The 14,053-nt window shown below is 54.4% G+C and overlaps 4 protein-coding genes across 4 annotated transcripts in view; 2 read left to right on the top strand and 2 right to left on the bottom strand.

The window, feature by feature from the left end:
* Positions 1–3,815: 3,815 nt before the first annotated feature.
* On the bottom strand, positions 3,816–4,061 carry VOLCADRAFT_61524 (uncharacterized protein; the record flags this gene model as incomplete). Its single annotated transcript, XM_002951485.1, has 1 exon — positions 3,816–4,061. The coding sequence occupies one exon, from the start codon at positions 4,059–4,061 to the stop codon at positions 3,816–3,818; it is 246 nt and encodes an 81-aa protein (XP_002951531.1).
* A 1,062-nt stretch (positions 4,062–5,123) lies between these two features.
* VOLCADRAFT_105145 (uncharacterized protein) lies at positions 5,124–7,880 on the top strand (the record flags this gene model as incomplete). The annotated part of the gene is made up of 9 exons (XM_002951566.1): positions 5,124–5,204; positions 5,269–5,364; positions 5,485–5,724; positions 5,828–5,968; positions 6,138–6,344; positions 6,572–6,828; positions 7,038–7,244; positions 7,363–7,567; positions 7,734–7,880. Exons 1-9 carry the CDS (start codon positions 5,193–5,195, stop codon positions 7,878–7,880), a joined length of 1,512 nt encoding a protein of 503 aa, XP_002951612.1. The 5' UTR covers positions 5,124–5,192.
* Positions 7,881–9,381: 1,501 nt separating this feature from the next.
* VOLCADRAFT_92119 (uncharacterized protein) lies at positions 9,382–11,891 on the bottom strand (the record flags this gene model as incomplete). The annotated part of the gene is made up of 5 exons (XM_002951484.1): positions 9,382–9,428; positions 9,613–9,649; positions 10,150–10,441; positions 10,930–11,594; positions 11,889–11,891. The coding sequence occupies 5 exons, from the start codon at positions 11,889–11,891 to the stop codon at positions 9,382–9,384; spliced, it is 1,044 nt and encodes a 347-aa protein (XP_002951530.1).
* A 519-nt stretch (positions 11,892–12,410) lies between these two features.
* VOLCADRAFT_92118 (uncharacterized protein) overlaps positions 12,411–14,053 on the top strand; it is a gene marked incomplete at both ends in the record, with an annotated part of 3,425 nt that continues 1,782 nt past the window's right edge. The window contains 5 exons of the mRNA XM_002951565.1: positions 12,411–12,482; positions 12,649–12,707; positions 12,953–13,054; positions 13,295–13,538; positions 13,842–14,021. Of these exons, the coding sequence (XP_002951611.1) occupies positions 12,411–12,482; positions 12,649–12,707; positions 12,953–13,054; positions 13,295–13,538; positions 13,842–14,021 (657 nt within the window). The remainder of the gene's footprint in view (positions 12,483–12,648; positions 12,708–12,952; positions 13,055–13,294; positions 13,539–13,841; positions 14,022–14,053) is intronic.

Below are 14,053 nucleotides of genomic sequence, written 5' to 3'. Positions count from 1 at the left end.
AGGAAAGCCATTGCTGTGCCCCGACATGCGGGTTGTTATCGGCCCTTGCAGTCATCCGGGCAATCTGACAGGGCGCCATAGCAGTGCCGGGGTATTGCCACAAATCACTGAACCGCCCGATGAGCATAAAGGCGAATGTTGGTGCTTTACCCTTCCGTGAAGATGCAACCATGAAGTTCAGATGCCCATACGGATTCGGTAGGTGGAGCATGCACTGAGATATTACAATGGGCAGCAAGACCTATCCAATGCCGTCCGAGAAGCAACTGGAAGCAGGAGTAGCAAGCCGGGAGCACGGGTGTGCTGGAGGTGGTTTAGATGTTCTTTGTGGCCGCAGTTTGCGTATTGTACATCTTAATTGAGCATACGTAGATTGTATATTGAGCAAAGTTTATGCACGGTGTGGCTGCATTCGGCATGGTGAGGCTTTCATAGTGTTGCCGGCCCAAATATTTAGATGCAGTGGGATATGTCCAACGGCAGCGCCCCCATGTGTGGAGTTGAGATACGGAGTGCAGAAGCTGTCAAGAGGTATTCTTTAGATATCGCGCGCCTTGTATTGCTATGTGGCAGGGTCGGGCTGTGAGCGACGAGTTGATTAACGTTCATGCAGGATATGGCACATGATGTGTGGCAGAGGCAGCGATGGCGAGCGATGCTCTGGCGTTCCAGTGTACTTCCACTGCGTTCGACTTTTGCAGGTTTGCTTTTGTTTGAGGACCAGTAAAGGAGGGAAGGTAGGCAGTAGCTTCTGGGACGCGTATAGCAGGTAGGATGTAGCTCAGTTGGATGTCTATCGCATGAAGATATAGATGTCCTGCCAGAGGCATGGCGCAGTTCCGGAATGGGACTTTGTTCATGGTATAGAATTAAGGTGTGCTAAAGCTGATAGTCCTCAACTAGCGTCTGACGCATAGAGGAGGTACATGGAAACCCAAAAAGGGGTTAGGAACAAGAGGACCGTTTTTTTCTTGCACTCGTTGCCCCTAACCCGCTCCCAGCCGTGGGGCCAATCCATGCGGGTACACCTGTAAGAGTGAACAACTTTAGCCTTAAGACCATGGTTGAGCCTTTCCTGCGACCGATTAATGCGCAGGTGTAAGTATGGAGGCGAATTTCTTGTTATCAACTTTCCCTGCAAGTATGGCATCCTTGCGTGGGGGTCACCAACTTTTCAGCTTCTTTGCAGCGGATCATACACTCTGTCCGAGCGAGCTTTTCCGCTGCGGCGGATGCACAGCAGGTTGACACACAACCATAGATAAAAACAACGACCTACAGCTATAGCTCTATTTCTCTAGCATGTTGCCTGTGCCGTTGCTGCTATTGCTATTGCGGGCAGTACAACCTCTCCACTGCAACAAACCACGTTACCTCCTTGCAACTAGTTTGAGCTGTGGTTCTGAGCTCTGGGCACATGCATGCAGCACTTGAAGATGCACATACGGCATTCATGCAGGTGGCAACCGCCCCAAGGCTGTATCTGCCTCTCCACTCCACCTCGTAGCCCCTCTCACACAGCCCTCCTAATTCCTAGGCAAGGCAGGCTATCATGGCCTGCTGGTTCTTAACCCCTAGCCGTGCGCCATAACAGAAGCCGCCGGCCCCTCTCTCTCCCCTTGCCACGCCGGCATGGGACCATTGCAACGACGCCCGCACAACAGAAGCAAAGACGCCGCCAAATACAAAGGCTGCAGTGCCTTTGTCTTCTGCATGGCATGGGTAGCTAATCCTCGAATAAAATGCCCTTAACTATGCATGAGCAGGGGAGGCCAATGCGGTCCAAGCCCTGCATGCGACTCAATGCTGCAACAGGATTTCAGATTCGATGGCGGACATTCCTCGCAAGAATTGAAATTCAGGGGTGCCGCGAGGATTGAAAGAAATCCGTCAGAAGCGCTCAAGATGCCCTAGGTGGCCCTAAGCCTTCGCATGGGGGGTCCTGGCATGTCTTGCACATGCCCAACCGCAGATCTTCGGGCACATATGTCCACCTTATCAGCTTGAAGATTAAAAGACATACAGACACACATATGTACGGCCATGAAACCCCCGATCTACATCCCGCGGGATCCACCCGTAGTATGTATGTTGTTACAGGGTGGTTAAGCTTCACCAGCAGCCCCCTTTCCCGAGGCAGTTCCCTGCGAGAGGGGCACCCTAAACCGTTCACCCCATCCGACTTCAGAATGTGCTCATTGGGTTCAGCAACTCACCACCAGCATCCAACCAAATCTAGCGGATCAACGGTGCCACAACTTAGATCCTGGTCAGCTCGCAAGTTGACATCATCACGTCCTACAACGTCCATTAGACGGGAGGCCTCCTCCCAATTCAACATCTCTCACACACCAGAAAGGGCGGCTGGCGAATTCGAACCCGAACCTCTGCCAGCCGCCTGCCTAGTATGTATGTATGCATGCATGCATCCATCCTTCAAAGTGGACAGCATGGGCCCCAACTGCTTTGCCTAGACCCATGTCGGGGCAGTGCGGAGCGAGCTTTCCGTTAAATGTTGTGCAGCTGCACCCGTAAAGCACGTGCCCCCAGCTTGAGTTCAGATCGGATCTAAGCCGGTTCATCGTGAATCCCACACGCGCCCTCAGCTATCCACTCTCATGAGCACCGCAATCTCTCAAAAAAATAATAACTCGTAGTCTCCACGCGTTCCTGTGATAGCCCCCACTCTTTTCAACTCTCGGATTCCTGACCGGCCACACCGCCAGTCGCACCGCGTCTTAGCCTGCATGCCTAGAACCGACCTGGGGCGGTACCGCAATGCGCCACGCAGCGGCACGGGGCGCGACAGGGGCAGCTGACGGTCACCGTTATCACCACCACGGCACCCGGCAGTGCCGACGCCGTCGCTGCCGCTGGCATCAGCTGCCCCCGCCGGGTTCAGTTTCTACATTCCCGCCAATCCTCAAAGTGGCACGTGTGGAAGGTCCACCAGTCCCTGTTGGGACCCATGATGGCGCCCCACATCTCCCGCGGCGTCGGCGCCTCGGGCACCCTCGATTACATCATAGCCCCGAAACCAACGAATTCCATTACGCGACACGTTTACACCTGCAGTGTGCAACCACAGGTGTGAGATGCAGCAGATGTCGTCCAAGGCGCGATGGCAAGCCTGCATACCGCAACCTTGCTTAGGAGTGTAGGAGGCGAGCTGGGGTTGCCCAGGACTGCGAGGGGATTGGTGGTGTGCAAGGCCAGCTCCCTCAGCCATAAGCTCGCCTTCAGTTGACAGTACGGCGCCGGCTGCAGAGCTGACAATCTCAAGCATCCCTCACTCCCGGACTCGCCTGCCTGAGGGCGATCTTCCGCTCCCACTCACTGCCACCACCTCCACCATGTCCGACCGGCCTCCCCCAAGGCAACTCTGCTCCCGAATCCGTACTCAGCCACCCACCCACCGATGCTGCCGGATGAGGGCGCCAGCGCATCCACCCTGGCGGCTGCTGGCGAATCAGAGCGGCGGCCGCTGTACCACATGAACCAGCGCTGCTCGTTATCCCCACGTAGAATCGCACCTGGCACACAGCCGAGACAGACGGCAGGGTGACGGTAAGAGAACCAGCATCAGACGCAGTGGCGGCAGTGGCGGCAACAGTCCCACTTACAGCGGTGTAGTGATCACCTGTACATGAGCGACTGGCGAGCTGGGAAGCATGGACTGCCAGCCGGGCTGGCGGCTGCTTAGCCCACGTGAAACCGCACCAGACATCCTCACACACAAAATCGCCCACATACACCACAATTCCCCAACCGTTTTGTGGTCATTAGCTATCTCGCATCTGCTTACACTACCAGGTTTAAGAAAGACTTGTTAACCTCAAACCCGAACCAGCCAGGCTGCTCCAGATGGCTGTTTCCGTTTGTACAGGGTCGCCGATCACCGTGATTTCAACCTCAGCCTTCTTGCAGACCTGCTTAGGGAAACGGCGGCCAATGCCCTTGATGGCCGTCATAGCGTACATAATCTTGTTCTTGCCATCCACGTTCGTGTTCAGCAGACGCAGATTGTGCGGGAAGTCATCGCCCTGGACGAGAGAGCCCATTTTGCTGCGACCAGGCAAAGAAACACACACGCAGTTCAGTCATGGCAGCCGCCGACAAGCTTTCGCGCCTTATAGAATCGCTAGCACAGAAGGTTTGCCTGAAGTAAAACATAATTGTTCAGCAGGATGTTTTGATAGGTAAGGAGAATCGCTGCCGCCGGTCTGTGCGCGTGCAAAGGTCATATAAGGCTAACAATTATAAACAACACCACAAGCTCCATACGGATTGCACCATAAACATTTGATAAGCACTTTGCTTGGTATATTTCCCGCATCCGCGCTTGCCTCAGCTAAACCACGAAACCAAAACCCTAAAAAACCTCAGCTAAACCCTTCGGCAGAACTTCTGTTTTGGACGACTTCACTTGCGATCATCCGATTTCGTTAATCGTAACGGACTCGTCACTGTAGCTTCTATCAACTTCCATTTCGAGCATCTGTGCCCGTGCATGACCCCCACTCCATTCCGATTACCGCCCCTTTGTGTAAAGCCGCATCCCTCGATTACAGCAAGAAAATCAGCGGTTTGTTCCAGCTTGGTTTCAAGCTGATATGTTCCCTATGTCCGAAACGACAAGATGTTATGCCATGGGCTTCCCGCGTATCCATACGTCAGCTTGCTGTGCCAACAACGGACTGAGTACTTAGGGTTTTAGGGTTTTAATGAGACATCATCTGACCTTGACTCAAGGCTTTATGAACATAAGGGGGTGAGCATTGCTGTGCCACCTACATTTTCCAACACTGATTGTTTTAGCTTATCGCCACAGCATTCTATTCCTTTTATCTATTAAAGGATTACTAGACTTTTCCTTGTCGGCAGGCTTTTGTTCTTTTGCCAAGTGTGACCTTTGTTGAACGTCGCCCATCGCCCTGTATTAAAAAGTGCGAGGCGAAGTGGATCCAGGTCATCGCCCTGAATCCATCGCCCTCACGGCCGGGCGGGCCGCGGGCGGGCCTAAACCCGTTGCAGTGATCGTGCACGTACGGCGTGCTGTCCCTTTCTTAAGTCAACAAATATAAATACGTCAGTATAGACAGCCAAGTCAGGCCAGTTTAATTATTTCTTCCAGGATAGAAGACACAGCCTCCATTCCCTTAAGGCCCTTCTTAATCCACTAAAGATCCACCATGGTTGAGAAAGTAAGGTTGCTCTCTGCACGCATTGCAAAATTGAGCAAAGCTTTTAAGGATATGTTTTTTCCAGGTCGGTGTTCTTATTGTGGGTGCTGGGCCAACCGGGCTTGGCGCTGCGACTCGCCTGCAGCAGCATGGCCACAAAGACTGGCTCCTCATCGACGCGGTGGGTCCTTTGCAGGTTTGATTGGCTCTACAGAATTTCGTAAAATTGGCTCTTGGAGAACATAAGATTGTGTATCCGTTGTGGGAGCTTGCAAAGTTGCATGATCACCTGTTGCTGCAGGCTCCCGAGGCGGGTGGCTTAGCCTGCACAGACGTTACGCCTGAGGGGTTTCTTTTTGATATGGGCGGTCACGTCATTTTCAGCCATTGGAACTATTTCGACGAGTTGCTGGACTGTGCCCTCGGCTCCGGACCTGAAGCGTGGAACACGCTACAGCGCGTCTCGTACGTGTGGATCCGCGACCGCTGGGTTGCGTACCCTTTCCAAAACAACATCAGTGCCCTGCCGAAGGATGACCAGGTACGCTCTTCTTCGGGCAGGCAAACCAGCCAGCGGGACAGCCAGCGGGACAGCCAGCGGGACACCACTGCATGGCTACCACCTACAATGCTCTCCCACGCAGATTAAATGCCTGACCGGGTTGGTGGAGGCTAAGGTTGCTAACGCGACTGCGCAAGGACGCCCGAAAAACTTCGACGAGTGGATCCTGCGCGTGATGGGCCCTGGCATCGCCGACCTGTTCATGCGGCCGTACAGTTTTAAGGTACGGCAGGCAATGGCCATGCCTGTCCTAATACTATCTTCCGTCATCAAAACCCTAAGGTATCATAGTCCGAAATCTCCATCTGCTTCTTGTACGGATTTACCTGTGCCTTCTTTTGGCCTCAGGACATGCGAATTACATGTGCCATGGCACTGTGTTGCCCCTGCAGGTGTGGGCAATTCCGACCAGTCTTATGCAGTGCAACTGGCTGGGCGAGCGTGTGGCCACCGTGGACGTGGACCGCGCCATCACGAACGTCATTAACAACAAGGAGGACGCCGGTTGGGGACCTAATGCAGTTTTCCGGTTCCCTACTTCGGGCGGCACCGGGGCGATCTGGAAGGGTGTCGCCAAACTGCTGCCCGAGGAGCGCCAGGTAAAATGCGGCGCCCTAACGTAGCCTAGTGTGGTGTATGGATAGGATCCTTACAAGTAGGCGCGCTATGATGATCGGATGTGGTTTCCTCACTTTGTTTTGCAAGTTACTCGAGCTCAGCATTCGTACCGACTGTACCCGGTCAGCCAGGAAGTCCCGCGTGGTACATATCAATAAGTTTCTCGGTGTAATATATTGATCGGCGGCACAAATTCCGAAACCCACAGCGCTACGGCCAGAAAGTGGTGTCCATTGACAAGGACGCTAAGGTGCTAACGCTGGAGAACGGGCACCAGTACCAGTACGACGCGCTGGTGTCCACCATTCCGCTGGACCTGACGCTGACATGGCTGGGCAAGGAGGAGTGGGCCAAGGGGTTGCAGCACAGCTCCTCTCACATCATCGGCATTGGCATCCGTGGGGAGTGCCCGCATGGAACCAAGTGCTGGCTATACTTCCCGGAGAGCAACTGCCCGTTCTACCGGTGGGTGTTCTCAAGGTTTATCGTCTTGAGCGGCCAGGACCAGCCGATGGCCGGCCTTCCGAAATGTATGTCCAACGTTTTAGTCCGTTTGTTTTGTTAGCCTGGACTAAACTCAAATAGACCGCAATGCGTCAGGACGCTGACGGCTCATGGAGCCTTTCGGCCTTCATGGTTGACACCTTTGCCTACTTTGCATGTGATCTCCTTAGGTGCACGGTGTTCTCCAACTACGCGAAGTTGAACTGCCCGGCGGACGACGCAAAGCTGCCTACCCTGTGCCTGGGCGACGGCAGCGCGCCAGCCAGCAGCGATCCTAAGGAGGGTCCCTACTGGTCGCTGATGTTTGAGGTTAGCGAATCCAGCTACAAGCCGGTCAACCAGGAGCCGGTCACACTGGGCGGCACCGCGGGCACTTGGTCAGTGGGAAGCGGGTGGGGACCGCTACAGAGTATTGCGTTGTGAGGCCGCATCCTAGCGAATCGGCTAGCAGTATTGGGGTACTCTGTTAACTTGTGGGTCGCACCGTCCTGGCAGGTCCGACGTCGTCCGTGACACGCTTATCGGCGCTATCAACACCCAGCTCACGAAGCCAGGTGACGAGGTAGTGTCGCTGTACCACCGCCGAATCGAGCACGGCTATCCCACCCCTTCTTTGGGCCGCGACGAGGTTCTAGAGAAGGCGCTGCCCTGGTTGCAGCAGTTCGGGATCTGGAGCCGCGGCCGCTTTGGCAGCTACAAGGTAGGCCATGGCCGTATTGAGAGGGCATGACCTTGCCGCAAGGCCTGAAGCCCAGCGTATTTGTCGCAGCCTGAACTTCCCAGTATAACCCAAACTGATATCCCTACACGAGTCGTACTGCACCCTTATCACCCTTATCGCCCTGATCTGTTCCTGCCGTACGCAGTACGAAGTAGCCAACCAGGACCACAGCCTGATGTTGGGTGTGGAGTGCGTTGACAACATCCTGTACGGCACAAAGGAGCTCACACTTGCGTACCCGGACATTGTGAACGCCAAGAAGAACAGCGAGTTGCTGTACCTCATGAAGTGAAGCAGGCGGGCTGTGTATGTTGTAGCGGTTGCGGATGTCGGCTTTGGTCAGCCGTCCGTGATTAGGGTCAGCTTTGATGTGGGTAAATGTGCTGGCGACCTGTATGTGCGTTCCATGCGATTATATGGGGAACGGGCATTTAGTGGGCAGTGACGTGTGGATTTTTTACTCTTCAGTACGTGACTGGCCAATATTAATAGCAATCGTTGCATGGCCACTGTCATACCACTCGCGTACTTCGTTGTGATGGTTCACGTGTATGGTTCAGACCTTTGACACCCCTGATGTGTGCGATCAAGTGCGAAGTGCGTGTATTCATCTAGATGTGCAGGGAAGGGTCCGCTATTCATATGCCGTCAAAGCTGGAACGTGCCGTAACCCTCCGCAACCTGTACGGCACCTCTCTGCATGTGGCTGATTTGTACATATCTGGGCTTCGGTGAACTGCGTGGCTTGAAACACATTCCTTTATATTACGTGCATATCTTCTGGGTGTGTGGATCAGTGTGGATGCATCCTGGGTTTTCTCAAGTTACAAGTTACAAGTTCCACACGTGTGCGGGGGTGTCCCTGGAGGCCGGGGGGTCCATGGGCGGTAAATCGTTGTTAGTGCGGTTACGTGGTGGATCTACATCATCCTCACTCGTCCGCTTCAGCATGCAGCTGCATGCAGCTCCGGATCTCCCAAATGTCCGACAGGAGCCCGGTTAGTGCCAGGGGTGGGGCCTCTGTCCTAATCGTGTGCAAGTCGTGCCCTTGAAACACAAGGTCACGTTCATATTTAGCCCGTGTACTTGTGTAAGCCCGGCATTCAGTAAAAACGTACGTTTCATCTTCGACTGCCCCACATTCACATCTGTAGGTGCTTGAATCAAGGTGTTTGGACGTGATGTCCTGTTTAAACTCTTCCTGGCGTGTCATACGGCACGGTACTGCAGAAATGGTCAGGTTGTGCACTGCACAATGTGCAGCTTCGTCAGCCTGTTTTCTTATGTTTCCAATTTTACTTCATTTCATCATGTACCCGCTGTAATATTGTATTTTATTGGCACTTGCATTGCCATCGCCTCGCGCCTGTATCGCAGTGTGTGTGTTTCCGTGTCATGGCACCCTTGAATTAGGATTGGGGCCCCAAGCCTAAATTAAGGTTAACGAACCAGCCACACGATTTCGGTTGCAATACAGCTCCATGACAAGGATTACGACACGGCCAACAGGATTAGGATTTGGGCCCCCGCCGGGCAGGATTAGGATTGCGGTCCGGCCACAGGATTAGGACCCCTTTGCAGGCCTCTGGCAGAAGCAGCTGGGTGAGGGATTTAGGCATCAGCTTCATTGGTGTAAAAGACGGACAGAGACCAGGCGCAATACCATCATGTGCTTCGATCAAGGTAACAAAATGGAGTCCTGGGTACGATTCCTGGGGAGACCCTCGACATTGTCGGGAGCGCGAGATTATGGCTAGCTGCTGAGATATGGAATTGATGTTACAGTTGATGGATCAAGTTTCGCACGCTGGAATGGTGGCGATTGCTGAATTCTCTGTCTCTGCGGATGTTCGGGTGAATGGATGAGGAGGGTTCCTAAAAGGCAGGATCAACCGCCTTGGACTTCCAGTTCGTATGGCGTAGTACAGTGTGGTAATGGTGGATGGTGCTGTATGGTATGATCAATCGTAGAAATGACAATGTGTCTAGAAGTGGTCCACTGTTAAGATTAGAGGATGGCTGACCGGTACGGTTGCAAAGATTGGGGATTGGGGGCGGGTACTGGTCAGGCGGGATGGGGAATAGGGTGACGACGTCAGGATTGGGTTTACGGGCAAAGGCAAGGAATAGGATTGCTTCAGGGTGAGGCTGGGGATGGGAACCCTGGCTGACAGGATGGGGATTGCAGGCTGTCGCAGGTTTAGGATGGGCTCGCTGCTGCAGGATGAGGATCGGGGACGCAGCTGGAGGATTAGGATGGGTGTCCTGCTGTAAGATGAGGGCTCAGGCTGCAGCTGCAGGATGGGGAATACGAACAGGACTGCAACAGACCGAGGACGGATGGTGTGGTTGTCCGTAGTTGCCTACGTGATGTGCCCTTACTTATGGCCCATGACTTATGACAGACAGTCCGGTGAAAGCATTTACATGGTCGCCAATGCCAGTACCAAACATGCACTTCGTCCAGGTCGATTTCGTTCGCACACTTCGACCCATGGGTCAGCAATACGGTAAACCGAACACCGAGAGATGTCTTCACAAAGCAAGGCGCCCCTGCTTACCTGGAACCTTGTGGAACCGGCCATAACGAAGAGCACCATAACCAGCTGTCCAGGTATAGCCCTGCCCATCTTCAACAGCACCACAACGGGCCTCACGTTCCCCGCTTGACACACATGGGCACATATCACCAAACGCGGTCCCTGCAGGCTGCACCACACCCGTCTGCCAAAAGCCTGGCCATCGTCAGTGCATGCACCGACATCGGCCATCTCGGCGATCGGTCCCACATCAAACCAGATACGAATACCGCGGCGCGCCGTGAAGGGGACCGTAGCTTCGACTCCAGGCCAGCTGTGGGTGTGTGGTGCGTAAGGTGCTGTGTGGTGCGTAGGTGAGAACGGTAATAATGTGGGGAAGCAGTGGCGAGGACTCAGTTACATTACATCTGTGATGGAGGGTGGCTTAGTAGCAAGCCACAGCCAGCAGTGCCGTAGCAGAAGGCATCCTCGGGGTTCACGTCCGGCATCCAACAGCAACGACCCATAACAGCAATCGACGAGGGGCCCTGATAGCAGCACGGCACAAGGAATGTCCGCGGATTGTGAACGGTGAAGTGAATAATGCCGCCTAGGCTCGCATCACACTAATTGCATGAAATCACCGTGGTGGCAGCATTGTCAGCAGCGGAGTAACAGCAGTCTGCGCGGATGTTCCTGCATTTGATGGTCGTCATGAGCAGAACCCAGCTATTGCCACGCCCTGGACGCGTGCTTGTGTTCTCGTGTTCTAGTGCCGTTGCATTCTCACGTCCGGGCGGGTGCCTGTCCTCACCGCCTCACTGTAGTGCATACATGGGGCCGTGTCGCATCCCCATGATGCATGAGTACAGTCCCAGTCTGTCACGGTCGCAGTTGTGTGGTGGGCGGTTCGCGGTCCAGCTGTCGACGAGTCGCTGTGCTTCCTGGAAGAGTGCTGTGTGTTGTTCCCGGGTACATTGTGCAGCAGCGGTCTGGAGTTTGCTTTCTGTGTCGAGGTCCGGGTGGATGGTGGCTGCTTTGGTGAACGCCTTGATGACCTGTGCCTTCTCATAGGTGTTGTTGTAGAGTGGGTGCAGGAGGCGGATATGGTCCATGGACTTGTAGCGCATGAGGATGACAAAGAGGCATGCACACTTGATGCCAGTTGGCGGTGGGCAGAGGTCGACGGTCCAGCAGTCATCCTTGAAACTGCACCCCTGGACGAAGAAGTCCGTGACAGCATAGGCGTCTCCGAGAGGGACGTTGCGACATCGCACCCTGAGGACTGTCTCCCTGCCCTGGTCGTCGAGGGTGTGGACATTGAGGGGGTACTTCGTGGCGCATGGGCAGACCGGGAAGGCATGCTGCACATCTTCGAAGAGTTCCTCCCCCTTGAAGACGTTGGCGCTGCCCACGGTTTTTGCAGGCGTGACCAGCACAGCTTGGGGCAGATACTTGAGGCGCCAGAAGGGGCTTGTGCCGTGATCCTGTGGTTCACGGGGGTCAGTGATCAAGGTTGCACCAGGTTGTTGCGGCAGGCGCCAGCAGAGGCGCCACTGTCCCTGGTGGTGTCCGGCAGCAGGAACATGGCACCCTCGAAGTACCAGGTGTCAGGTGTGAGGCCGTCAGTCTTGTCGTCCGTGCACCGTGCACCGTGGGTACAATGGCGTCCATGGCGGGCAGAAATACGTTGGTTGTGGATGAGCCATAAGATTTACGGAGTTCTTTATTGTAGGGTTACAGCCCTATGCCCACCCCTTTCCCTCCCGCAAAAATCTCACCATATGCTCCTCTAAATTTTTTACCACACACCGCCTCCCTTTCCACCCATGGTGTACCGGACGGTACATATTCCAAGACACTCTTCACGCATGCCCATACATCTCAACACGCACATAACATCTGCCCATGCCGCCGGACACATTCCTTCCTGCCATTCCGTCCAAATTTTTTCCTCGTTCAGTGCATCGCTCTTCTGGTCGAGACACCTGGTCATGAGCTACTCGCTACGGAGTCAAGGACGCGATCCTGGCAACACAAGGTGAGACCACTACTGCTCTCAACAGGCATATATATAAAATATCCTGCTACCACGCCATGCAACCTGCAGGCTTGCCTTTTCAAACCCACTATACCGCGCCTCGCTCACTCCTTGCATGCTTCAAACAACGCTTCTTTGCCAGCATCCTAGCATCACATGCAATATTTGTTCGCGACAAAAATCATGCTTCACGTCATGGCAGCCTTGGCCAGCCTCACAGCAAACCTTCTTGACATCTTTTGCCACCCCCATTCATTCCTACATGCAGCCGGGCACAAACAAACGAACACGGAAATTCTATCTCCGCTGCCAAGCCAGATCCTGCAAACGACGTGTAAGTCTCATGCGTTCAACGGCCATGCAACTATGGGTGTTCAGTTCCACTCCGAACTCATCTCTTCCTTCACGTACAACTTCGGCCTGCCACCCCATTCATCTCCCAACTGTTACCACTTTTGCACTCACGGACCTTTCCCTTACCTGCATCCATCCCTCCACAGCACAACCGCCTCGACGACAACTACAAAAACAAACGCACGCATTCGCCATCACCAGACAGGTACGTCTCTAGGCCGTTGACTCAGATGCTCCATCTTAGATCTACAATTCAATACGTACGCCAAAATGCACCTATCGCGCCGCGCCATCCGGGCGCCGAAATGCGCCTTTCCAGCCGTGAGAGCCACCATAGTCGCGCCGTGCCGGGAGCTGAACGCACCTATCCTCGGGCCACCATGACACCCTATCATACCACACTTTACTACACCCCTGCAATACGCCAACCCGCCTACCAAACACTCCCAGGGCAAACAAGCGCCAAGAGATCACGGCTGATGACCCGCCAGCCACGCCACTGTCTGCCAGCAGCGCCGGTGCATCAACCACCACCACACAAAACACGCCCAGGTATGATTGCACTTCATGCTGCTCAGCCTGTCCAACCGCCACCCCTAAGCCAACTTGATGCAATAGAACATCGAATGCACCACGCGCATCTACACGACTCAACCTGCTCACAGTCGTTCTTTTGCCATAACCATAATGTGGCAACTGCTCATGCCTTCCAATTCCTGCACATGAGCCACCACCTCAACTGTGCCACCACCTCTTGACGCATCCCATTACCAAACGGACACACCCATGCAGCACACCGCGGCCGGATATGAGCATGGTGCTCGCCGCAACCGCGGGATCAGAGGACCTGCCAGACAGGCTCCACCGTATGAAGCGCTTGAAGAAGGGTACGCTGTACAAGGCTATCTTTGGATGGGAGCACAAGGGCTTCAACAACGACCTGCCACTCCCAGCCAGCCGCATCGTCATCATTCTTATCGATGACGAGCGCCTCAAGGACATCCTCAACCGCTTTGGCAACTACTTTGGACGGGCGGTAAGTCCACGGGATGGGCGGCAGCTACCTCGAGTTCATTTCGCAGTGCTTCAGAGGGCTCGCCACTCACACGGATGCATACCTGAAGCCAGTGCTCACGTTCATTGGGGCAGCACATACCTAGTGCACCGAAACTGATTTCTAGCTCGCAGCATATTGGAAGATATCCAGCCTAGGTATTTCCACCTGCACATCCACTTCCCCCTTACAAACAACCGCAACACCTCCCATCACACACGTCACCGCCAGCTGATTCTATCGCACTTGTCCGTCTTCCTTCCACCCCCTTACACCACCTCGCAGTTGTCCTTCTACAATGTCATCCGCTTGGATGACGACCGCACATACACGGACCTCCTCGACAACCTCGGCAGCACTGCTAAAGTCATTTACAGCATGGTCCCCACCACCCGGTGGAAACTACTCGATCCCCCCTACCTCCCCATGGCCAGAGTTGTCCCATCCACCGTCCGGCTCATCACGGTAGACCCGTACACAGACTCCTCCGTGCACGA

The sequence above is a fragment of the Volvox carteri genome (assembly GCF_000143455.1).
Source record: "Volvox carteri f. nagariensis unplaced genomic scaffold VOLCAscaffold_24, whole genome shotgun sequence".
Taxonomy (NCBI): Eukaryota; Viridiplantae; Chlorophyta; class Chlorophyceae; order Chlamydomonadales; family Volvocaceae; genus Volvox; species Volvox carteri.
Note: the sequence above shows the minus strand (reverse complement) of the source record. Positions and strands in the feature narration are given on the sequence as shown.